Below are 24008 nucleotides of genomic sequence, written 5' to 3'. Positions count from 1 at the left end.
AGTTTCAAATGTTGGACTAGTCAAGGAGTCAAGAGATCAAAAGACAGCAGCCATAGCTTTGATTCCTACGATTGCTCCTTCCAGGATTAACCAAAGCCAACCCTTTCCATCAGTAAGCCCATCAAGACATGGACAGGGTTTGAAATTACACAATGCCGAACAGAATTGAAGCCGGAATTGTTTCTATTGGGGATTATGAAGGGAAAGTATCCTAAAAAGATAAAATATTACCACATTACCACAGCAGCAAGAACTGCACTTGCACAATCTTGGGAAATAGCCACTATACCGACAGATTGTTTACTCCCCAAATATATTTTTTTTTTGATTGTGCAGAAATGGACAAACTCACTATAGAATTAAACAATAAGGAAGACTCGGAATATTATTCCATTTGGGATAACTGGTATCAATGGATAGATAGTAGGAATAAGAAATGTATAGATCAGAAGAAGATATGAATATATGTATACGATTAACTAGAAATGTATGGAAATGTATGAATATAATCAAGATTTTTTTGTACTGTCAAAAGAAGATGGAGAATTGTACAATGTTATTTTTAGATCTACTTGTCTTTTAATGTTTCAAATTTCAATAAAGGTTTAAAAAATTTTTTAAAAGACACGGACAGGGCTAGTCACTGAAAGTGGGGTCCTTCTAAAGGACTAATGAGACCACAGGTTCTCGTGCTGCCCACCAGAGTCTCTTTAGCTCCCTGTTTCAAGAGGCTGATGTATTGAAAAGTGAAGCACCACATTTCACAGCCATCTTATGTTTCCAAAAAAAAAAGAATTTGCCCTACAGCCCCCTCGCTGAACTGAGGAGGAAGGAGATATGGTAAAATGATAAAAACTTCCCCTGAAGAGAAACAGCATTTTCAGTGGTCCTTTAATGTGGTTTGCTCTTGCCTGAAATCTCAACACGTGGCCTCTTGAAGACAACCTCTTCCATTTCCTTGATGCAGGAATGACAAAGATGGCCAAGATGATTGACGAGCGGCAGCAAGAACTGACTCACCAAGAGCACCGAGTCATGCTGGTCAACTCTATGAACACGGTGAAGGATCTCCTCCCCGTCCTTATTTCAGGTAAACTAAAGATCAAAACTTAGTATGGAAACCATGGGATTGTATGAAGACCAGTGGTGGAAGTCACCCCCCGCCTTTTTTTTTTAAACTATTGGTTCTATGAGAAAGCACTTTGCTTCTTGTGCGCCTTCAAAAACTGCTGATTTTACGCTTCAAAACTGACCTGGTATTCAGCGCTGGTGAGTAAAACAGCTGAGGTGTGGCAGTTCCACTCTGCCACGCGAATCAGCTGAGCTCACAAACAAGGAAATAAAACAGGAAAAGGCGGGGCCAACTGCTCACTGGCGCTACCGGTTCGCTAGAACTGGTGTGAACCGGCAGCATCCTACCACTGGTGAAGACATATGCCATAAATTTGTGAAGCAAAGGAATACGCATAGTGAAAGGTGTTCAAAAATAAACTCTCCTCATATGTCTGATAAACCCTACCGTATAACTAAATCTGTGATTTTATTTGTGGCTGTTTTATGTGGGGTAGAAGTTCTCAGCTGACATGGACTACATATCTCCTATTTACATTCTGGAAGCTGGGCTTCTCGAGACATGTGAATGGATGGGCTATTTATATGTTGGTATATTTGCCTTGAAATGGACTCCAGCACTGCAGTTCAGATGAAGATCTTGCTAATATTTGATTTCAGATCCAGTCTTTACATTTGCTGAAAAGCACAAACATTTCGCTCAAACAATACCAATAATTGTGATTAAGAAAAGAAATGTTACTGAACACTGGCGGTCCGAGCTTGAAATCTTGACAAGGAAAAAAAAAAAACTCTTTCTGATTATTTCAGAAAAAAAAAGAATCTGCCAATGTGAATTGCACAAGCTTTTTTAAAAGACTTTTGAAGAATGTCATAGCTCCCAATATCAACAACATCAGTAACGATGGTGCTTCTATAGGTAGACTATGTCCAAAAGATGTTTTTGAAGAAATGTCAGATGTAAAACAAATTGTATCTGACAAGATAGAAATGATATCGAAAGTGGATTTACAACTGACAAAAGCAAAGAGCATGATTTAAAACAGGATGTTTCACTGGGTCTACCAAAGAAATTGGCTGAGATTTTAATGGATATATTTTTCCCTATTGGATTTACAAAAGAGGCTTGTTTAAAGCCTTGAAAAACTCTTGTATCATAGGATAAAGAAGAAATTAAGATAAATCAAATCCTACAACAATATTTGAATGAACCAAAGATTAAGTCTGTTAGAAGTAAAAGAAAGGGATATAAATATGGTTTATTTGATCAAGATTATAATACAATGTAACCTCTGGCTACCCATTTTTGGGCTTCCTGCTGACTTCAGGACTGAAAATATGATTTATGGATTTGTTTATAATTAAATATGAGATATGGGATAAAGAGATAAATATAACTTTAGAAGGGATAAAGAGTAACTACAATTGTTTAAATTGTGATGGTGAAAGTCGGAAGTCACATCCTTATGTATTTCTTTTTATGTTTTCTAAGCTGTTTTCTTTCTTTCTTTCTTTCTTTCTTTCTTTCTTCCTTCCTTCCTTCCTTCCTTCCTTCCTTCCTTCCTTCCTTTCTTTCTTTCTTTCTTTCTTTCTTTCTTTCTTTCTTTCTTTCTTTTTAATACACTTTTCTTTCCTTAAGTTTGTATCCTACTATTTTAATCAATTCGGGAATATGGCCATTGAATATCACCATTTATTTTGCCCATGTTTACGTTAAAAGGACATTTCCTAGCGTATCTTCCTGATATGGTTTGACCCTCTGTTTCATTTCTGCAGCAATGAAGATTTTTGTAACAACTAAAAACTCTCAGAACCAGGGAATTGAGGAAGCCTTGAAAAACCGCAAATTTACAGTGGATAAGATGAGTACAGAAATAAATGAAATAATCCGTGTATTGCAGCTGACTTCCTGGGACGAAGATGCTTGGGCCAGCAAAGTAAGTGTGCTGTCTAGGTTGAGAGTGAGTTAGGATTAGACATGAACCCATATTTCAAACAAACAAACAAACCACAAGTACTAATTTATAGAGTGATGTCAGTTAATTTTGGTATATGAATTTACCTTTAGGACAATGCAATTCCTTTGTTAGCAGAACATTAAATATATGCAGATTTCCAACAAAATTGGATGACTATTTGTTTTAAAATTGCATCTCCCGGCAGGGACACAACCCAATAAGCAAATGAAGTATCATAATCTGGATGTTACTCTACATCATTGTTTTTCAATCTCACCCATTTTAAGATGCGTGGACTTGGGGACATCCTAAGGGCATCTCGGGAGTTGAAGTTCCCACATCCTAAAATGATTGGTGTGGACTTCCTTCCTGGAGTCAAGTTCTGAGATGGACACCTTAAAATCCCCTCAGATTTATGACTTGAGACCTAAATTGATTAAAAGGAATTTTTGATGTTGGTTGAAAAGCTGCAAATTTCCAGTCAGCCAACCAGCACAAATGGGTTTGACTGTTTTCAGAGACTTTTAATTATTTTAATGGGTTGAGAGCCATAGAGCTGTCAAAACATCTCAGAAGCTGTGCATTTCTATCCAGTTTCCATGTAAGGATAAACTATGTTTTAGCAGAGGGTGTCCCTCTGGGAGGAGGTGGCCTGAAGGACTGAGCCCCTTTCTTCCGCTCTGCTGGGAAAATTAATCAACATTTAGTTTCGATTCGGTGGCCTATAGGTGGTGCTCTTGCCTCACAATCTGTGAGTTCGATCCCAGGTCAAGGCAGATATTTCTCTCTCTGGCACATCTGCTGAACAAAACTCCACACTAGCGACAGGAAAGGCACCCAGCCATTAAAACACTCTGCTAGCTCCGTTCAGTTGCACAGACTCCACCCCGCAAGGGGTTATGGGGTCATTAAATATAGATGATTTAGTTTTGATTCTGCGGCTTTCTGACTTACTGTCCCAGCATTGTATCTCTTGCTATCTGTAAACTGACTTGTAGGATAGGATTGAAAAGAATGAGAATGAGAATTAGAATTAGAATTAGAATTCTTTATTGGCCAAGTATGATTGGACACACAAGGGATTTGTCTTGGTGCAAATGCTCTCAGTGTACATAAAAGAAAAGATACATTCATCAAGAATCATAAGGTACAACACTTAATAATAGTCATAGGGTACAATAAGCAATCAAATCAAGCTAGGAAACAGTCCATATAAATTGTAAAGATAAAAGCAACAAAGTTACAGTCATACAGTCACAAGTGGGAGGGGATGGGTGATAAGGAGTGATGAGAAGATTAAAAGAGTAGTAATTTGTAGGGTATTTAAAGAAAAACATATTGATTTAAGCATAAATAGATAAGCACGTAGAGTTTAGTCACGCTTTGCTTCCTTGGAATTGCAATCTCCAAATCACTATTTGTACTAAATCACAAATCTGTGAAAAAGGAGTTGAATTCTGACTTATTAAACATTGTGATAGACAGAAGGAAGAACTGTGATTATGTGTGAGTCTCTGCAGAGGATGGCCCTTATCGCTTAAGACTGCAAACAGATTAGCCCGCTATTAATTATAATTTCTTTCTTAGAACTACTACTTATAAATATATCCATATATATCTTTCTCCTTAATTTTCTCCTTTCCCCTCACCCTTTTAGAAGGTAAGATCTCTTCCTCAACCCACAACTGCTGCCTTTTCTACTAAAACAGAAAAGCATGACTCGGGGGGGGGTGTTTGCTGTGTGTTGTGTGGTTTCCTGTGTGGCGAGTGTTACCCTTCAGGTAGTCCTCGACTTTACAGCCATTGCTTTAAGTGACTGAAATTACAACCAGCACCGAAAAAAGTGACTTACAATCGTTTTTCACCATTTGTCAGCCAAGTTTCAAAAACTATAAAAAATTTATTAGGAGCAAACATGTCGGCATGATCTGTTTGCAGCCGATTCTGAGATGCGTAATTCCCTGTCACCCTGGATCCTCATTTCCCCCCCCCCCCCACCCTCTGGGTGCATCGTAATTCATATTCTCCAACCGAAACACGTCCATAGCCAAGAGTCATCAATTACATTCTCCAATTAGTGATTTGCGGGCGCCAGAAACTCCAGTCGCTTAGTTACAATCTTTGCAAGATAATAATGGGATGCACTTTCGTTTCCAAACTGCTGCAGTGCTCTTTCAAATTCCACCCCCTCCCCACGTCTGTTTGTGGCAACCCTAAAACAGGCATAGAAATGTTTTTTGAGTTGACACCATTGCAGCGTCCCCATGGCCACGTGATCGATATTCAGTCACTTGGCAGCTGACTTATATTTATGACGGTTGTTGGTGTCCCGGGATCATGAGGTCTCCATTTGTGACCATCATGCCCTTGTTGGAGTCTGACTCTGAGGGGGAGATTGAGCAGCTGACAGGGAGTGGGAGTGTGGCTCTGGTGGCTGTGGAGGAAACTAGGGAAGGGCACAGTATGGCTGGGCATTCAGAGGAAGACCCAGGGCCATCCCCTCTTCATCCTAGGGCATGCAGGGAGGAACGGAGAAGGGAGCAACATGGCTTACAAGAGAGAAAAAGGCCTTGATCCCTTTCATTGGTTGTGACTTTGTTATTTTTGTGTCGTGCCCTGGGTCATCACAGTGACCTTCCCAGTTGGTTTCTGGCAAACGAAGTCAATGGGGAGGAGAGAGCAGGATTTCACTTAACAACTGTGGCAAAGATGGTCGCAAAATGGGCCACAACTCACTTAACAACTGTCTTAGTGACAGAAATGTTGGGCTCAACAGTGGCCATAGGTCAAGGACTACCTGTACTCACCTTTTGTCATACCCCTGGTGGAGACTGACTCTGAGGGAGAGGAGGAACAGCCAACAGGGAGTGGGAGTGTGGCTCCGGAGGTGGTGGAGGAGGCTGGGGAAGGGCAGAGGCAGGCTGAGCAATCAGAGGAGGATCCAGGCCCATCCCCTCTCCATCCTAGGTCACGCAGGGAGGAGAGGATCAGGAAAAAGCGAGGTCTACTCAGGAGGAGATTACCATGATCCTCCTCGTGGCTTGCAGGTGGGAGCTATGGATATAAGTTTGCAACTGTGCAGTTAGAATTTGCAGGAGTCAAAATGTGATGACCCGTAGTCTCTCAAAATAACCCCAAACCCAAATATAACAACGTGGGAAAATACCTGAACAAAGCTGAATACCATACATATAAATACCCATGAAAACTTAAGAAAACATAGATAGATAGATAGATAGATAGATAGATAGATAGATAGATAGATAGATAGATCAATCGATCTTTGATTACTCGGGTTTTCTCCCGCGTAAAATTGGAAGTATCTAGGCAACATTTCGATGAAGTCTCATTCATCATCTTCAGGCTTGTGTCTTCGGCTTTGTGCTTCTCAGAGTAATTATTAATTATTACAAAATAATCATTACTCCGAGAAGCACAAAGCCGAAGACACAAGCCTGAAGATGATGAATGAGACTTCATCGAAACGTCGCCTAGATACTTCCAATTTTACACGGGAGAAAACCCGAATAACCAAAGATCCACATACAAATACCCGTGAAAACCTCAGAATATATATATATCTCATCTCATACATCTCATTGAAGTCTTTTCACACTCTAAATTGCATCTTGTGGTGTGATGCAAGGTTTGAAGAACCCAGCTGGGTATCTGCTTTGTGTTTGGAGTGTTACGTGGTGCTGTGGTGATTGGCAAAAGAGCATTTTCTATTGGACCTTGACTTTGACCTTCTCATGGGCTCTTTTGAAACATTTCCATGGCAGTCCCAAAGGTGTGTTGGTGTGAATAGGGAGACTACACTTTCTACGCTTGTAGGAACCTTCATATTGCTGGTGTAGTCAGCCATCATTTTATCTGAGAAATAAGAACTAGGAAATGGGGGGCTTTTAGAAAATTTATAATCCAGTGCTATATCTAATTAATCCATGGGGCATGGTGTCATCTTTTTTCCTTCTCTTTAATGCGTTTTGTTGTTGTTGTTAGTCACGAAGTTGTGTCCGACCCATGGACAACATTCCTCCAGGCCTTTCTGTCCTCTGCCATCCTCCAGAGTCCATTTAAGCTCACGCTGACTGCTCCAGTGACTCCACCCAGCCACCTCCTTCTCTGCCGTCCCGTTCTTCTTTTGCTTGTTCCCAATATCCGGCTCTTCTCCAGTGAGTCCTTCCTTCTCATGAGGTGGCCAAAGTCTTTGAGTTTCCTCTTCAGGATCTGGCCTTCTAAAGAGCAGTCAGGGATGATCTCCTCTAGGACCAACCAGTTGGATCAACTTGCTGTCCAAGGGACTCGCAGGAGTCTTCGCCAGCCCCAGAGTTTAAAGGCCTGCATTCTTTGGCGCTCAGCCTTTCTTATAGTCCTACTTTCACAGCCCTACATTACAACTGGGAAAGCCATAGCTTTGACTCTACGCACTTTTGTTGGCAGGGGGACGTCTCTGCTTTAATCCATTAGATACCAATAAATAAAAATAATTTCACCAGCCATGAAGGGAGTGGGCAGAGAAGGGTGCATGGGGGTGTTGTCTGTGGCTATTATTCCATTTTCTGAGGGTAAAGATTTAACACTTCTTCTGAATGCCAACCTGTTTCTTTTTCTCTGGAGTGTTCTGTGCTTGGAAAACAATGGATCTCAATAAGGCCTTATAGAGTGCATGCCCTATACCTCATGCATTTTGAATAACAGAAATGCGCCCGATGTTTCATACGCGCGCAGCTGACCAATTCCATGAGTTGGCTTCTCACGGGAGAGCATTGCCTGCAAACCCAAGAAGACTTTTGCATTGTAAATTGCATCAACTAAGTTGGATTTTGTTAGTTCATCTATGAGGATAATCTCCTGTTTTCTCCTTTTCCTGCAAAGGACACAGAAGCGATGAAGAGAGCTCTGGCTTTAATCGATTCGAAGATGAACCAGGCCAAGGGGTGGCTGAGGGACCCCACTGCTCCCGCAGGTAATGTGGACAGAGATCGAAATGGGATGGGACAATATGAAAGAATATTATTCAAAAGAGAAATATGGGGGAAAAATGCAACCAGGACTAAATTAAACCCCTTTGCTGCGGCCCTTGTTAACCCGGGCAATGATAATCTGGTATGGGAGTCCTTTTATGTTGTCTTGTGGTGAATGGATCCTGGATATTTTTAGTTTGATTCCTTAGTTTTAGTTTTAGTTTTTAGTTTTTAGTTTTAGTTTTAGTTTTAGTTTTAGTTTTGGTTTCGTTTCGTTTCGTTTCATTTCGTTTATTGTCATTGCACCTTGTACAATGAAATTAAATGTCATCTTCAGTGTACATTATACATCTATATATATAAATGCGAAATACCCCTCATGCATCATCACAAAATCTCCAGAACTGTAAAGCCTACAAACTTGAAATTTGGCACGTATGTTCCTCTTGGCTTCTAGGTGCTCACTAAGAAAGGATATTTCGAAATGACCATCAGAGCATTAGTATTTCGTATTTTATTATTAACACCAGGGATCTTCAAATTTGACTGCTTTAAGACTTGTGGACTTCAACTCCCAGAATTCCTTCTCCAGTCATATTAGCTCAGGAATTCTGGGAGTTGAAGTCCACAAGTCTTAAACTTGCCAAGTTTGAAGACCACTCTGATGCTAAGGAGTTCTACTCCCCCTCCCCATCTGAAAAGAAATCTCTTCCAAATGCAAAACACAAGCAGAGGAGAGGAGTTGCACTTGCAGTTTTAGTTTCACAGCATCAAGCAGCTTTAGTACAGAACAGTTGAGCTAAGCCATGCCTAGGCTCCTTGCTGTCTCCTTGTTCACACAGCAAATACAGTTTTCAGTTTCCAAACAGCCCTCAACTCTCTCACACACTGACAGGGTGCTAGCCAGAGGAATACTGGTGGATGCTGGTAGGTAGAGGCAGAATTCCCCACCCCACCCCATTTCCCCCCCAAAAAACTAAGCCCAGCCACATAGTTTCGTTGTGAAGCATGGGTGTCAAGCTAGTAAACAAATAAAACACAAACACACATCCTTCGCATTCTATACAGTTGAATTGAAAACCCCTGACACTGCATTAATATTGTTCTATACAGTAGAATTCAACGGAGCTACTGCCCTGGGATAGAAGCTGTTTTTCAGCCCCTTTGTCCTTGTTTTTATTGTCCTGTACCATCTGCCAGATGTTCAAAACAAGGGCGCCCAGGAGGAGATGGATCTTTGAGAATGTTTTCAACTTTGAGACTTGTCTGGCTTCAATGATCCCTTCGGTATACTTTCTGGTGATAGACACCTCCAGCATAGCTATGAAGTCCACCAATCTTCAGGTTACCAAGGTTGTAGACCCCTGCATTAGTGGGCAAGCTGCTCCAGAAGAGAGTTTGGGAATCTTTGTTTATTTTGTTAAGTTTTCCAAAGAATTTAGCTCGTCATCTTCCTTAATTAATATTCTGGAATGGTTTCTGCTCTTGGTTATTGCATATTTATTGCTGTATTAGCATAGCTCATTTGTAAAGAAATACAGTCCGTATTTAAATAATTATACTGTATTTGAGCAGAGCTCTATAATTAATTAAATCAATTTGTCTTCGTCTTCATTTGATTATGTTGGCCCCAAAGTGCTGATCCAATTGTGAATTGATGGAATAACTTCTGACACATGCCATGCTGTGCTGTTCAGATTAATGTAACCAACTCATTTTAACTATATTGTAGTTAAAGTAATAGTAAAATAGCAATAAAGTTATAGTAATGTTAATAAGACAAATATTGGCTCCAGATTTGCAGAATTTTATTTATTTTCTTTCCCAAGTCCCAAGTACCTAAACATTTTTTTTAAACCCAATGGGTTGCATTTGACAGGCAGCTAACGAGCTGTGGTGGTGTAGTGGTTAGAGTGCAGTATTGCAGGCCAGTTCTGCTAACTGATGGCTGCCTGCAATTTGGTAGTTCGAATCCCACCAGGCTCAAGGTGGACTCAGCCTCCCATCCTGCCAGGGTCGATAAATGAGGACCCAAAATTGTTGGGGGCAAGAGGCTGACTCTGTAAACTCCTTCAAGAGGACTGTAAAGCACTGTGAAGTGGTATATAAGTCTAAGTGCTGTTGCTACTGAGAACTTGGCCTGAAGGTTCCTAGTATTAGCTCCAGCAACAACTGTGATGACCCAGGGTGGGATACAAAATAAACACAGTCACAAAAAACAGGTGAAGTCCCTTTTATTCCTTCACTTTGCTCCCAAACTCCAAATATCCTTGACTGGAGACAAAAAAAAACTCCCACACAAGCAGTTACAAGAAGGAGGAGGTGCTGTTTAAATTATAAAGAGTTAAAAAACAACACAAACCAAGCAAGATAAGGGCTTGAAGATGTCCACAGATATCAGAACACACACTGGGAAGGACGCCGAACTCAGAGAGGAACAATAAACTAGAGATATTTCCATGCTTTGTTTCCAGCACTTGCCCATATGCATGTCTGTCCTTTTATCCAGTTGTCACAGCTGCAGCCCATGAAGAGGATCAAGGCCCTCTCCTCCCCAGTAGACCATATCTCTCCCTTATCCTCTCCTCCTTGCGTGCCTTAGGATGGAGAGGGGATGGGCCTGGGTCCTCCTCTGACTGCCCAGCCGGCCTCTGCCCTTCCCCAGCCTCCTCCACAACCTCCGGAGCCACACTTCCACTCCCTGTCGGCTGTTCCTCCTCTCCCTCAGAGTCAGCCTCCACTAGGGGCATGACAACAACTGACATGGTTGAGGTGCCAGCAGTTCATCTCCAGTGGTAGATTTGGTCAAGCCAAGGATACTATCAACCTCTGGCACCAGCTCCTCTGGAACATGGGATAATTGACAGGGGGGGCGTGTTTTTTACTCTCCTTCATCTGTTGCTGAATTTGCTGCCTGTTATTTTGGCCCAACCACTCCTTGTTTAAGAGAATGTGGATCTCGGAACCTTAAATTCTATTCATTTATCCATGTTATTGAGTTTTGTTTTGTTTTTATAGCAGAATTGACCTACTTCCATCAGATATAGGGCCTCTATTCACCCCATTCTTGCTTCCTAGGGGACGCTGGTGAACAAGCCATAAGACAAATCCTGGACGAAGCAGGAAACGTTGGAGAGTTGTGCGCAGGTAAAGAACGCCAGGAGATTCTAGGCACTTGCAAAATGTTGGGCCAGCTGACGGATCAACTAGCTGATCTTCGGGCCAGGTAACCAACAAATAACAAACTTTATCTTTCTTTTTTTTTTTTAAAAAAAAAAAGCTAAAATCACCCACAGGAGAGAATTTATATCTCTTTATTTTACTAGTACATTAATACCATGTTTCCCCCCAAATAAGGCCGTGCCTATATATATATATATATATATATATGTATATATATATATATATATATATATATATATATATATATATATATATATGTGTGTGTGTGTGTGTGTGTGTGTGTGTGTGTGTGTGTGTGTGCGCGCACGCGCAGGTCTTGGCATGTTCGGGTCTTTCTTTTCCCATGTAAGATTGAAAGTATCTTGGTGACGTTTCGACGAGGTCCCACTCGCCATTTTCAGGCTTCGTGCTTGTGTGAGCAAAGCGTGATCGGAGCTGCCGTCATAAAACATAAAAACATAAAAGATACTCTCAATCTTTCATGGAAAAAGACTCGAACATGCCAAGACCTGCATATCTGTGTGTGTGTGTGTGTGTGTGTGTGTGTGTGTGTGTGTATATGTGCGTGTGTATATGTTTTCTTAAGTTTTCGCGGGTACTTACATGTATTCAGCTTTGTTCGGGTATTCTCCCACGTCATTATAGTTGTGCTTTTAAAGTTGTAGCAACGTTTTGGCTGAATCTCATCTGCCATCATCTGCCAGAAGCCTGATGGTGGAGCTGCCCTACTACTTACCTTTGAACAGTTATAGCCAGGCCTCACACAAACCATCACCTGCCTTGTTGGCCCATTTCTTCTGCAGCTGGCAAGGCTGGTTAGGCTTTCCTGAAGGCCTCTATAGCTGATAACAAAGCTCTGGATTTTCCACTGGCTCTGCCGAGCTGGTCGTGGTGATGAGCAATGGAGGTTCTCTCCGCCACTCTGCTGTTGGGTCCACCTGCCCACTTGGGCTCCCATTCTCACCTTTATCCTCTGCTTTTGAAGCGCAGCTGCTTTGCATGGCACAGCAGAGTGCCACGCGCCAGCTGCTGAAGCGACCGGGGCAGTGCAGGCTTGCAGGAGGTGAGTTGGAACACCTCTGCGCCTGCGCAAAGTGCACATTTCACCCACGTGCGCATGCAAAATGTGTGCACGTGCACAAAGTGTGCCCACCAAGCCACGCCCATCAAACCGGTGGTAAAACTTTTTGAATCTCACTGCTATCCTTTTTGCTGTCAGAGGCCTTCAGGAATTTCTTCTGTGGCTCGCAAGGCTTTTCTGAAGGACTCTGCAGCCAATAACAGAGCTTTGGATTGATCCAGAGCTTTGTTATCAGCTACAGAGGGCTTCAGGAAAGCCTAACCAGCCTTGCTGGCTGCAGGAGAAATGGGCCCGTAAGGCAGGTGTCGGGGTGTGCGAGACCTAGCTATAACTGTTCAAAGGTTAGTAGTAGGGCAGCTCCACCCCTCGCATCCCCACCCAAGCTTAATTTTTACCCATGCCCTCTGGAATGGGCGGGAACTTAATTGGGGCTTATTTTGGGGGTAGGGCTTATATTGGGCGCACATGTAAAAATCAAGCTAGGACTTACTTTCAGGATAGGTTGTATTTTCAGGGAAACAGGGTAGAAGTGGAAAAAACTTGTTCAACTTTCCCAGCATTCTGCTTGTCAAATTTTCATGGTGAATTTCCATCAGTTTACAGCTGCTGGATTATGTAAAGAAAACAAATGCAAGTATTCCTTGACCTAAAACCATCGCTTAACAACTGTTTGAAGTTGTGACATACCCCTCTAAACCTACTTACGACTGATTTCGACCACATCTGCCTCCCCAACAGTCATGTGATTGTACTTTGGGCAATATTGTGAGGGTTCCTCATGATGCATAATTTCTCTTCCCTGAGTAGCTGTAAGATGAAAGGTCCATAATCCAGAAGATGGCAGATGGCGGGGTGGGGTGGGGGTGTTCTATTATTTAGTTAGTTAGGGGAGGTTTGGCCTTATCTAAGCAGCCGTGGCCTATATCCCATCACTCTGGATCCTGCCTTGGCTCTGTCTGAATGCTGTGTACCCAGGTCAACTGTGGCAAATGTATCTGGGGATTTATATGTCTTTTTTCTCCCCTTGAACAGGGGACAAGGTACCAGTCCTCTCGCCATGCAGAAAGCTCAGCAGATTGCTCAAGGGCTGGACTTACTAACCGCGAGAGTGGAAAACGCAGCTCGCAAACTGGAGGCCATGACCAACTCTAAGCAGGCCATAGCCAAGAAGATTGATGCTGCTCAGGTAACTCACAGCCTTTGCTGTGAAGAGGGAAGGATGGTGAATGCCCTTGAAATGATTTCTGATTTCCAATGTATAATGACTTTTGTTGCTGGAATGATGTCAGCTTTGGAAGCCATATTTTACGTAGAACCTTCGAAGTTGCCACATTTTAGTGCCTGGGAATTTGCGAGGGGGAATTGCACAGAGTGGTAGAAGATTAGACTCCACAACATTCTTTTCTCAGAAAGTCAAGGACAAGTTACCCTGCACCCGGAGAGGAGTGTCTGGAGGAATGTCTCCAGTTGGGAAGATGGTTGGTCAGGCCATGTGATGGATTGGAGGGTGCAGGGGATGGATCTTTGAATTTCAGTTGGGAAGGGAAAACCTGGCACTCTCAGATTCCCAGACGTGCCAATATGACTTCTTTAATCAGTTCTTACTTGGATGAATTTTGTTTCTGAGTGCTGAATGAAATGGGAAGTTTCATTGGAACGCTGACAAATGATTTGAGAATGATCGAATGCAACAATTGCGGATCTTACGTATTCTTCCTATCGGCTTCCTGTAAATTCACTTTATGCCAGAACCTTGAGATAGACATTGGGCTACCCCAAGAAAATGTGGGCTGCATTATCTGCCCGTTGAATCACTTTTGACCCGAACAGCATTTCAGTGTTAGGAGATTCAAAGATTACAAGAAGACCAGTGGTGGTATTCTACTGGTTTGGCCCGGTTCTCTCAAGCCGGTAGCAGCGATGGGCAGAAGAGACCAAACTGGTTCTCTCCGCCACTCTGCCGTTGGGCCCACCCACCCGCCCGGGCTCCCATACTCACCTTTATCCTCTGAATTTGAAGCACAGCTGCTTTGTGTGGCACAGAATAGCGTTGCGCGGCAGGTGCTGAAGCAATTGGGAGAGTGCAGGCTTGCAGGAGGCGAGTTAGAATGCCTCTGCGCCTGTGCAAAGCGTGCGTTTGGCACGCGCACTCACGCAAAGTCTGTGCACGTGCATAAAGCGCGCCCACCAAGCCATGCCCACCTAACTGGTGGTAAAAATGTTCGAATCCCACCACGGAAGCAGACCCCATGTTGACCCCCTCTTTCTCTTGATGAAGAGCTGGCTGGCAGATCCTAACGGGGGCAGCGAAGGAGAAGAGCACATCCGGGGCATTATGGCGGAAGCCAGGAAAATCGCAGAACTCTGTGAAGACCCCAAAGAGAGAGATGACATTTTGCGGTCCTTGGGCGAGATTTCTGCTTTGACAGCTAAATTGTCTGACCTTCGGAAACAGTACGTTTTATTTATTTATTTATTTTATTTTGCCAAAGGCTTACAGTATAACAGAAACAAGAATAAACATAAGTTTAAATACAAGAAATAGGGACTATTGGGGACAATAGGACAAGGATGGTAGGCACGATTGTGCGCTTCTGCACGCCCCTTACAGACCCCTTACAGACCTCAATCCAGTATTGTTTGGCGCAGGGGTCACCAACCTTTTGGACCTCAGGGACCACCAAACTCATAATTTTAAATCCCACGGACCACTAAAATAAATTTTGACTGACGGTGGCTTGCTGAGGTTGGTGGGAAAGTTGGTCCCATATTCCAGAGCTGCAGGAGTCACAGGACTGGCGCTTTGGTCATCACAGAACAGCTGCTCCAGTCCACTGCAGGCCGATGCACCCGGGTGGAGGAGCAGCTGCTCTGGGGTGACCAAAGGGCCTGTCCTGTGACTCCTGCAGCTCTGGAATATGGGACTGACTTTCCCACCAATGTCAGCAAGCCACCCTTGGGGGCGGATTTCCCTCCCTGGCCGTTGGTCTTACCTTCCAGTTCCAGCTTGTGTGGCTCCACTCAAGGTAAGGTTTGATTGAAGGGTGGGGGCCAGTGAGTGGGCGGGCCATGTGGGCGACGCAGCCTTGTGTTCCCGCACAGCCTGGATTAATTGCTTTGGGGAGGGACATTTCTCTGCGGACCACCAAAATTTTCTCATGGACCACCAGTGGTCCCCGGCCCACCGGTTGGCAACCACTGGTTTGGTGGACACTTTGAGAATTGGGATAAAACTGAGATAGGTTTGCAGTTTTAGTCAGACTTCCTCTTCTTAAGATGTATCTAAGCCAATTTTCCAGTCAACAGCAGTGTAAATTCAACCTTAATGACATTTGTTTGTTTTTTTCCCCCAGCTTACGATTCTTGTTTCTCCTTGTAAATGTAAACTCGTATCGCCACTTAAAAAATCCATAGGGCATTGTTAAAGTTTAATGAACAGCAGTACTTATAAGGTTATAAGTAGCTGATTCACTGTTCTTGCCCTTAAACTTTGTCTTCTTAATGGGCCACTTTAACAAGGTTTATTTAACAGCTGTTTCTTTTCCCCCAATAGTGGGAAAGGCGACTCTCCAGAAGCCCGGGCATTAGCCAAGCAAATAGCAACATCCCTTCAGAATTTGCAGTCCAAAACCAACAAAGCTGTTGCCAACAGCAGACCCGTCAAGCCGGCTGTTCATTTGGAAGGCAAGATTGAGCAAGCTCAAAGATGGATAGACAACCCAAGCGTGGATGATCGAGGTGTAGGTAAGCTGTGTAAAAAAAAAATCACTTCCTAAGAAAGAATGAGCAACAAGGTCTTGATTCACAATCTGGTAACATTGGGGAGGGTGCGCGATGGCTCAGTGGTTAAAGATGCAGAGCTGGTCAGCTGGAAAGCTGGCAGTCCGGATTCGAGACCCAAGCATTGCATGACGGGGTGAGCTCCTGTGCCTTTCTCCACCTCCTGCCCACCTAGCAGTTCGAAAGCATGCAAATGTGAGTAGATCAATAGGTATCACTTTGGCGGGAAAGTAACAGTGCCCGTGCGTCTCAGTGTATAGACAGCAGTGATGGGTTTCCAAATGGTTTCCTACCAGTTCTGTACACACTTTGTGCGCTCATAGAGGGCTCAAAAACCAACCTCTGTCAACGCTGGAAAGCTGAGCTGTTTTTTTTTAGCTCAGCTGAGGCGGGGCAATCTGCCCTGCCTCGCGAATCAGCTGAGCTAAAAAATACAAGGGAATATAGGAGAGGTAACAGCGGGGGTGAGTAGGCAAGGCCAACCAGAGGTAGTATTTGCTGGTTCTCCATTCTAGTGAAAATTTCCGCTATCGGTATGTCAGAACCGGTCCGAACCGGCTGAATACCGCCTCCGATAGATAGCCAAGCTGGCCACGTGATCACGGAAGCGTCTTTGGACAGTGCTGGCTCTCTCAGCCAAGAAAGGGAGATGAGCAGCGCCCCCTAGAGTCGGACACGCCTGGAGATGCCTTTTAACATTGGAAGGGCGGGGGAGACTTTCTTGCAACGGCCTACCTTTACGGTTCTTGATTTTACTCCACCCCCAATTTTCCCCTTTTGTACAGCTTTTTTCTCTTACCTTCTCCTTGAACCAAGAACACAGCTGACCGAAAGGTGAATTGATTTTTGTTTTTTGTTTTTTCCACGCAGGCCAGGCTGCCCTCCGGGGACTGGTGGCCGAAGGGCGCCGCCTTGCCAACGTCATGATGGGGCCTTACCGCCAGGACTTGCTCGCCAAGTGTGACCGGGTGGAGCAGCTCACTGGCCAGCTGGCTGATTTGGCTGCAAGAGGGGAAGGGGACTCGCCACAAGCCAGAGCCGTGGCTCTTCAGCTGCAGGAATCGCTGAAGGTAAAGAGGAGGAGCAAATTTTTTTTTAGCGGGGGGCTCTCTGCCCTCATGACGGGCTGGGTGGGCGTGGCTGGGTGGTCATGTGTCTGGGTGGGTGTGGCCAACTCGACGGCGCTTCGTTGCCCTAATTACCTAAAAAAAAAAAAAAAGATAATATACCGAAAAGTTGTGTATTATTTTGTGCATTTGATACTTAAATAAAAGACTGGGTGTAACCAGGCTTAATACCCTGTTTCTCCAACAATACGGCCTCCCCCAATAGGAAGTCCCAGCATGTTTTATAGGCATGAAATGAAATTAAGCCCCTCCCTCCAAATTAAGGCCTATATTAAAACATGCGAAATGGGGGGGGAGTGGCTTGCCATTAGGAAGTACTTTTGTTGCACACCCGGATATGGTGCTGCCTGCGTTGACCCCGATACCAAGTGCCCCACCAACGCCGAGGTCAACATCCAAGCTGTCGCTGCCCACCCACCCAAAGATGCAAGGGGGGGTGGGAATTAAGTCACCCCCGAAAAGACAGCCTAGCCATTTTGGGGCGGCTCAAAATAAAAAAATAAGACCCAGCCTTATTATATGAGAAACACTTTAGCAGCGCCTGTGAGAGGGATCTTGGAGCCTTAGTGGAGTTTCTGGTGAGTTACGTGATTATTTTGGGGGAATTAATCCCCCTCGGAGGCTGGTGGCTATGTGATCTGATGTTCTCAACGGATCTCCTTTGCAAGCGCTTGTGGATTGTTTATCTAGAGTAGGTTCACCCCCTCTTCTTTGCAGCAGCCCCCTTAAATATTGGAACACTGCTATCATGTCACCCCTAGTCCTCCTTTTCATTAGGTACATCTCTCAGTGTGAAATGTCTTGATTCTTGTTAAGGACCTTAAATCAAGGATGCAAGAAGCGATGACCCAGGAAGTATCGGAAGTGTTCAGTGATACCACCACCCCAATCAAGCTGTTGGCAGTAGCAGCCACTGCTCCTCCAGATGCTCCCAACAGGGATGAGGTGAGTGGCCAGCAGAAATTTTAATTTCCGCCCTTCCAACCTGTTCTGCTCTAAAGTGGTATAACTATAGTTGTTTGAAAGATGCCAGCCTTTGAGGATTCTATATCAATGAACTAATGGGACTTGTTTCCCCCCAAATAATACTTCGTTTCTGAGTCCAACATTTTATTTTATTTCTTAAATTAAAAGTCAACTTTTGTAAACTTGGTCATACGTAATTTAATTGGACAGGACAAAATCAGTGGCCTTCAAAGTTAGGTTTGTATCAGGCACAAGTAGTTAGAAGGCGGGTTCAAATGAATGCAGGTTTAACACTTTCTAGAAGGATCTGAACCATTAATCACCATCCTCTTCTTTTAACGACCCCATAATCCCTTGTGGGGTGAAGTCTGGGCAACTGAATGGAGCTGAGTGTTTACTGGCCGGATGCCCGTCCTGTCACCAATGTGGAGTGTTGTTCAGCAGATATATTCTCATGGTGCCCAGAGAGAGATATATCTGTCTCTACAAGTGGTGGTATTCGACCATTTCTGCCCAGTTCTGGAGAGCCGGTAGGAGCGATGAGCAGAGGAGACCAAACCAGTTTTCTCCACCGCTCTGCTGTTGGGCCCACCCAGGCTCCCATACTCCCCTCTGTCCTCTGAATTTGAAGCGCAGTTGCTTTGCGCGGCGCAGAAGCATGCAGCTGCCGAAGTGACCGGGATCGTGCAGGCTTGCAGGAGGCGAGTTAGAATGCCTCTGCATCTGTGCAAAGTGCAGGTTTGGTTGGTGCGTGCAGGCGTGCAAAGTGTGCCCACCAAGCCACGCCCACCGAACCGGTGGCAGAAATATTTGAATCCCACCACTGGGTCTCCACCTCGGATTGAAGTCACAGGACCCCGATTGTGAGGCGAGAGCTCCACCTTTAGGCTACCGCACCACCAATCCGAACTACTAATGATCAAAACAAATTGGTGGTGGTTAAGAGCCAAAGGAATGCAAGGCGGGCTGTACTTGGATCCCTTGTGGGTGCACAAGGACTCAAAACTGATGACATACTTGACCTGTCTCTCGTGCTCAGTCTGGTCGGATCCTACAGTTTGAGAGCTAAGCAATGTATTTTATTTACCCAGTTCTCTGCACCCCTAAATCTAGGGTCAAAGCTCTCCATATTTCCATTTGTTTTCCATGTTATGCTCAACTTTCAGTTTCCAAACAGCCCTCAACTCTCTCATACATTGACAGGACGCTAGCCAGATGAATACCGATGGATGCTGGTTGGCAGAGGCAGATTTTTTTTTTCTTCCTTATTTTCCTCCCCCAAAACTAAGCCCAGCCACCTAGTTTTGTAGCGAAGCACTCTGTAAGTCTCCAGCTATAATCATTAAAAGCACTAAAAATATGAATGAGTTCAATACAAAAAAATGGAATTGTACTGTATTGTAGCATTAATAGAGCTTTTCATCTATCTGTATTATAGAATTAGCAAACGGGATAATTTTTGGTACAGTATTTGCTAAGGTTTTTTTTGTTTTTGTAAATATTATACCCAGACAAAACGTTGTATTAATAAAATCTATTTTTTTTTTAAAAAAAGGAAGAACTGAGGTCAAGTGGGCTGGTGCAATTTGGTCCTGGATCAGTTTAAACTCTTGAGGGGGGGGGCACTTCACCTTTCAGGTCTTTGAAGAAAGGGCAGCCAACTTTGAAAACCACGCAGCGAGGCTGGGGGCGACTGCGGAAAAGGCGGCAGCTGTTGGGACAGCCAACAAAAGTACCGTGGAGGGCATCCAAGCGACCGTGAAATCAGCAAGAGAACTGACACCTCAGGTGGGCCCTCTATCTCTCTCTTTTCTTTTTCTTTTTCTTTTTCTTTCTCTTCTTTCTTTCTTTCTTTCTTTCTTTCTTTCTTTCTTTCTTTCTTTCTTTCTTTCTTTCTTTCTTTCTCTGACTCTGTTTCTCTGCCTGTCTGTCTGTCTCTCTTTCTCTATGTGTGACTTTCTTTCTCTGACTCTGTTTCTCTGTGTTTCTCTCTGTCTATGACTCTCTTTCTTTCTCTGACTCTGTTTCTCTATCTGTCTCTCTCTCTCTCTGTGCGTCTCTCTCTTTCTCTGACTCTCTTTCTCTGATTCTGTTTCTCTCTTTCTCTGACTCTCTTTCTCTGACTCTTTCTCTGTCTGTCTGTCTCTCTCTCTCTCTCTCCCTCCCTCCTTCCCACTCTCTCTTTCTTTCTCTGACTCTTTCTCTGTCTGTCTGTCTCTCTCTCTCTCTCTCCCTCCCTCCTTCCCACTCTTTCTTTCTCTGACTCTTTCTCTGTCTGTCTCTCTTTCTCCCTCCCTCCCTCTCTCTCTTTCTTTCTCTGACTCTCTTTCTCTGACTCTCTTTCTCTGATTCTGTTTCTTTCTCTGACTCTTTCTCTGTCTGTCTGTCTCTCTCTCTCTCCCTCCCTCCCTCTCTTTCTTTCACTGACTCTTTCTCTGTCTGTCTGTCTGTCTGTCTCTCCCTCCCTCCCTCCCACTCTCTCTTTCTTTCTCTGACTCTTTGTCTGTCTGCCTGCCTGTCCTTTTCTCTCTCTCTCTCTCTCTTTGATTCTTTCTTTGTCGTCCTTCCTGAGATGCCTTTCTGTCTGCAGGTGGTGTCTGCCGCTCGCATCCTCCTGAGAAATCCTGGAAATCAAGCCGCTTATGAACATTTTGAAACCATGAAAAACCAATGGATCGATAATGTGGAAAAAATGACAGGTGAAATAAAGGGCCAGTTGGCCAGATACTATTTTACAGTGAACGTTCGTGTAGCCCTTAGTCGCGTGATTAAGCAAAGAAATATGGTGTCCTTTCTGCCTTTCGAAATTCCATCCAAACTCTCCATGATCCAGGATTATTATTTTTTATTAAACTAGTTTTGAGAGATTCTACTTTTTTTCTTCTCTGAATATAAACATAATGCACTCCTAATTTAACCACTCATTAAACCCATTAATAATGGAGAATGTTATAAAATTCATGAATGTGGAAAGATTCTGGTGGCAAGAAAAGATAGTTAAGACAGTAGAGCAGAGCAGAATTCTTGGTATCCCACATTTGGAGGAGTTTTCCATCTTGTTTCTATTGGGCAGGCTGATCAACTCAGAGGTGTCCAACCTAGACAACTTTTAAGACTCATGGATTTCAACTCCCAGAATTCACCAAGCCAGCCAAGTTGGCTGGGGAATTCTGGGAATTGAGGTTCACAAGTGTTAAAGTTGTCTAAGTTGGACATCCCTGGTCTAACCTGTTCAGCCACGTGATGTGATGACCCAGGGCGTGGCACAAAGGCAACACAGAGAATAAGAATGAGTTCCTTTATTATCTCCAACTTTGCCCCCAATGTCCCAGTTATCTTCCGGTCTGGAGAAAAACACTCCCCCCAACCTGCAACAGCCTTTGGCTGCAGATATTCCAATTCAAACATTGTAAACTGAAAACTTTAAACTATAAATACAACAAGGCAAGATAAGGTAATAAATCTGGCAGGGCAAGATAAAACATAAGATAAATTCAACGTTCGTTCCCAACAACCGGCCCTCCCATCTGCCTCTCCTTTAAACGCCATCCTCAGGTGTGCCTTGTGAAGGGAATCAGGGCCCTCTTCTCCCCCATAAGCCATGTTGCTCTCTTCTCCGATCTTCCGTGCATGCTCCAGGATGAAGAGGGGGTGAACCTTGGTCTTCCTCTGAACCCCCTCTCTCTTGTTCTACCTCTCCCCTGCTCTGCCCAGCCTGACTTTGCCCTTCCCCAGTTTCCTCCACAGCCAATGGAGCCACACTCCCACTCCCTGATGGCTGTTTGTCTTTCTCCTCGGATTCAGACTCCGACGGGGGCCTGACACATAATGAGTAAGGGAAGTTCGATCTGGAGCAACCCTTGGGTAACACATGTATGTAAAAGGAGGTAAATTTTTGAATTTTGCCATTCCAGGCTTAGTAGATGAAGCCATTGACACCAAATCCCTCTTGGATGCCTCCGAGGAAGCCATTAAAAAAGACCTGGACAAGTGCAAAGTGGCAATGGCCAACGTTCAGCCCCAGATGCTGGTTGCGGGGGCCACCAGCATTGCCCGGCGAGCTAACCGTATCCTGCTGGTGGCCAAGAAAGAGGTGGAAAACTCGGAAGATCCTAAATTCCGTGAAGCTATTAAAGCTGCCTCGGATGACCTGAGCAAGACCATTTCGCCAATGGTGATGGATGCGAAAGCCGTGGCAGGCAACATCTCTGACCCTGGTGAGTGTTCACTGGTTGGATTCCAACAGTCTGGGTTTTGAAGCTTGTTCCTGAGGAAGGAAGTACACAATTGCTGTATTTGGGTGGCACAAAGGCAACATAGTCACTTCTTAATTATGTCCCTTTAATACCTCCAACTTTGCCCTCAATGTCCAGCTTCGGCTGGAGAAAAAACTCTCTCAAGAACAGTTTTTAAATGAAGGAAATTCAGTCTGAAAACAAAGTACATGTAAACTGTAAATAAAAATACACACAAACCACGCTGCAGCAATTAACTGGACAGTTGGGAAGATGCCAAGAACCCAGATAAACCTTGACAATACCAGATAACTCATGATTTGCTTCCAACAAATTGCTGTGCGCTGCTTCCCTTTTTAAACACTGTTTTCCCAGCTGTAGCTAATGAAGGGAATCAGGGCCCTTTCCTCCCCCGTAAGCCATGCAACTCACGTTGCTCTCTTCTCTGTTCCTTCCTGCTTGCCTATGATGAAGAGGGGGTGGGCCTGGATCTTCCTCTGAATTCCCTCTGCCTTGCTCTACCTCTCCCCTGCTCTGCCCAGCTGGACTGTGCCCTTCCCCAGTTTCTTCCACAGCCAACGGAGCCACATTTCCACTCGCTGTCAGCTGCTCGGCCTCCCCCTCGGAATCAGATTCTAACAGGGGCCTGACATGCTGACAGCTTGTGAGCTTGATTGAATAGTGCAGCATAAGAAGCCACCGCCAAGTTGTGAGAGAACTTTTTTCAAGAGTTTCTACCCATCCAATCTGATCCAATAGATTGGGCCAGCTGCAGCTTCTGTCAGCCAAAGAGTGGACTGGCGGGAACTAGAAGATGGACTTTCTCTATTCTAGCCACTACCTGATAGAACGGTCTCGCTGACTCTGTTGGCCTTTCACAAGGCTTTAAAAACTGGGCAGTGTTCCCCCAGCGCTGGCGCTTAGAATGTGCAAAGGGCTTATTCCTCCTCTTAACTATTAATGGCTCTATCATCAAGGCTGTACTTACATGAAGTTTTTATCTTTTTAAAGATATTCAATTATTTTAATGGGTTTTAGAAATTTAGAATTGTAAGGTGCCCAGGCTTGGTTGGGTTGGGCAGCTATAGAAATTGAATGAGTGAGTGAGTGAGTGAGTGAATGAATGAGATCAGTGTAGGTCTGTTGATGTATCTCTCATCAAATAGCTGTTTGAGTAACACAAGATCCGTTGCTGGGGGCTGAAAAATGGAAAGTTGTCCTGTGCAAAAGATCAAGTCCACAGGTGAAGTTTCACTTAAATTGATTTATTGCTCAAAAGCCTAGGCGTAGGGATCTTCTCAACAAACAGCATTTGCTTGGAGTTACATCAGGGCCACTTCAAGGGAAGTTACTTTGCTTGTGGCTACGTTGGGATTCTAGACCGATCCCCCACTTAACTCCGCTCCCAGGTTCTGCCACTCCTCCTCCTCCTCCATTTAAGTTTAATAATTGCTTCGTTTCTTTATCTTATCACTGTCCCTTTTCTCCTGAGTCTCTTAACTTCACTGGAGAGTTTTGTATATTTTGGATTCGGGCGGTGGCAAGTGGGTGCCCAAAGCTAGTGTTAACTGCTCGATTAAAACACTTTTTGCTACCGACGCTTTAAAATAAATCTCTCTTTTTGTGTGTGCATGTGCCAG

General features: G+C 44.2%; 1 protein-coding gene across 2 annotated transcripts in view; it reads left to right on the top strand.

The window, feature by feature from the left end:
- The window catches only part of VCL (vinculin), a 76603-nt gene that overhangs the window by 34849 nt on the left and 17746 nt on the right, over positions 1–24008 (top strand). For both annotated transcript variants that reach the window (XM_087933840.1, XM_087933841.1), the window contains exons 5-16: positions 968–1090; positions 2848–3008; positions 7908–7998; positions 11075–11222; positions 13293–13446; positions 14539–14714; positions 15814–16004; positions 16911–17110; positions 17984–18112; positions 19772–19921; positions 20724–20832; positions 22048–22350. In XM_087933840.1, the coding sequence (XP_087789966.1) occupies positions 968–1090; positions 2848–3008; positions 7908–7998; positions 11075–11222; positions 13293–13446; positions 14539–14714; positions 15814–16004; positions 16911–17110; positions 17984–18112; positions 19772–19921; positions 20724–20832; positions 22048–22350 (1935 nt within the window). The remainder of the gene's footprint in view (positions 1–967; positions 1091–2847; positions 3009–7907; positions 7999–11074; positions 11223–13292; positions 13447–14538; positions 14715–15813; positions 16005–16910; positions 17111–17983; positions 18113–19771; positions 19922–20723; positions 20833–22047; positions 22351–24008) is intronic.

Source organism: Pseudonaja textilis, chromosome 4 (genome assembly GCF_049901715.1).
Source record: "Pseudonaja textilis isolate UNSWEBS1 chromosome 4, rPseTex1.2, whole genome shotgun sequence".
NCBI lineage: Eukaryota > Metazoa > Chordata > Lepidosauria > Squamata > Elapidae > Pseudonaja > Pseudonaja textilis.
Note: the sequence above shows the minus strand (reverse complement) of the source record. Positions and strands in the feature narration are given on the sequence as shown.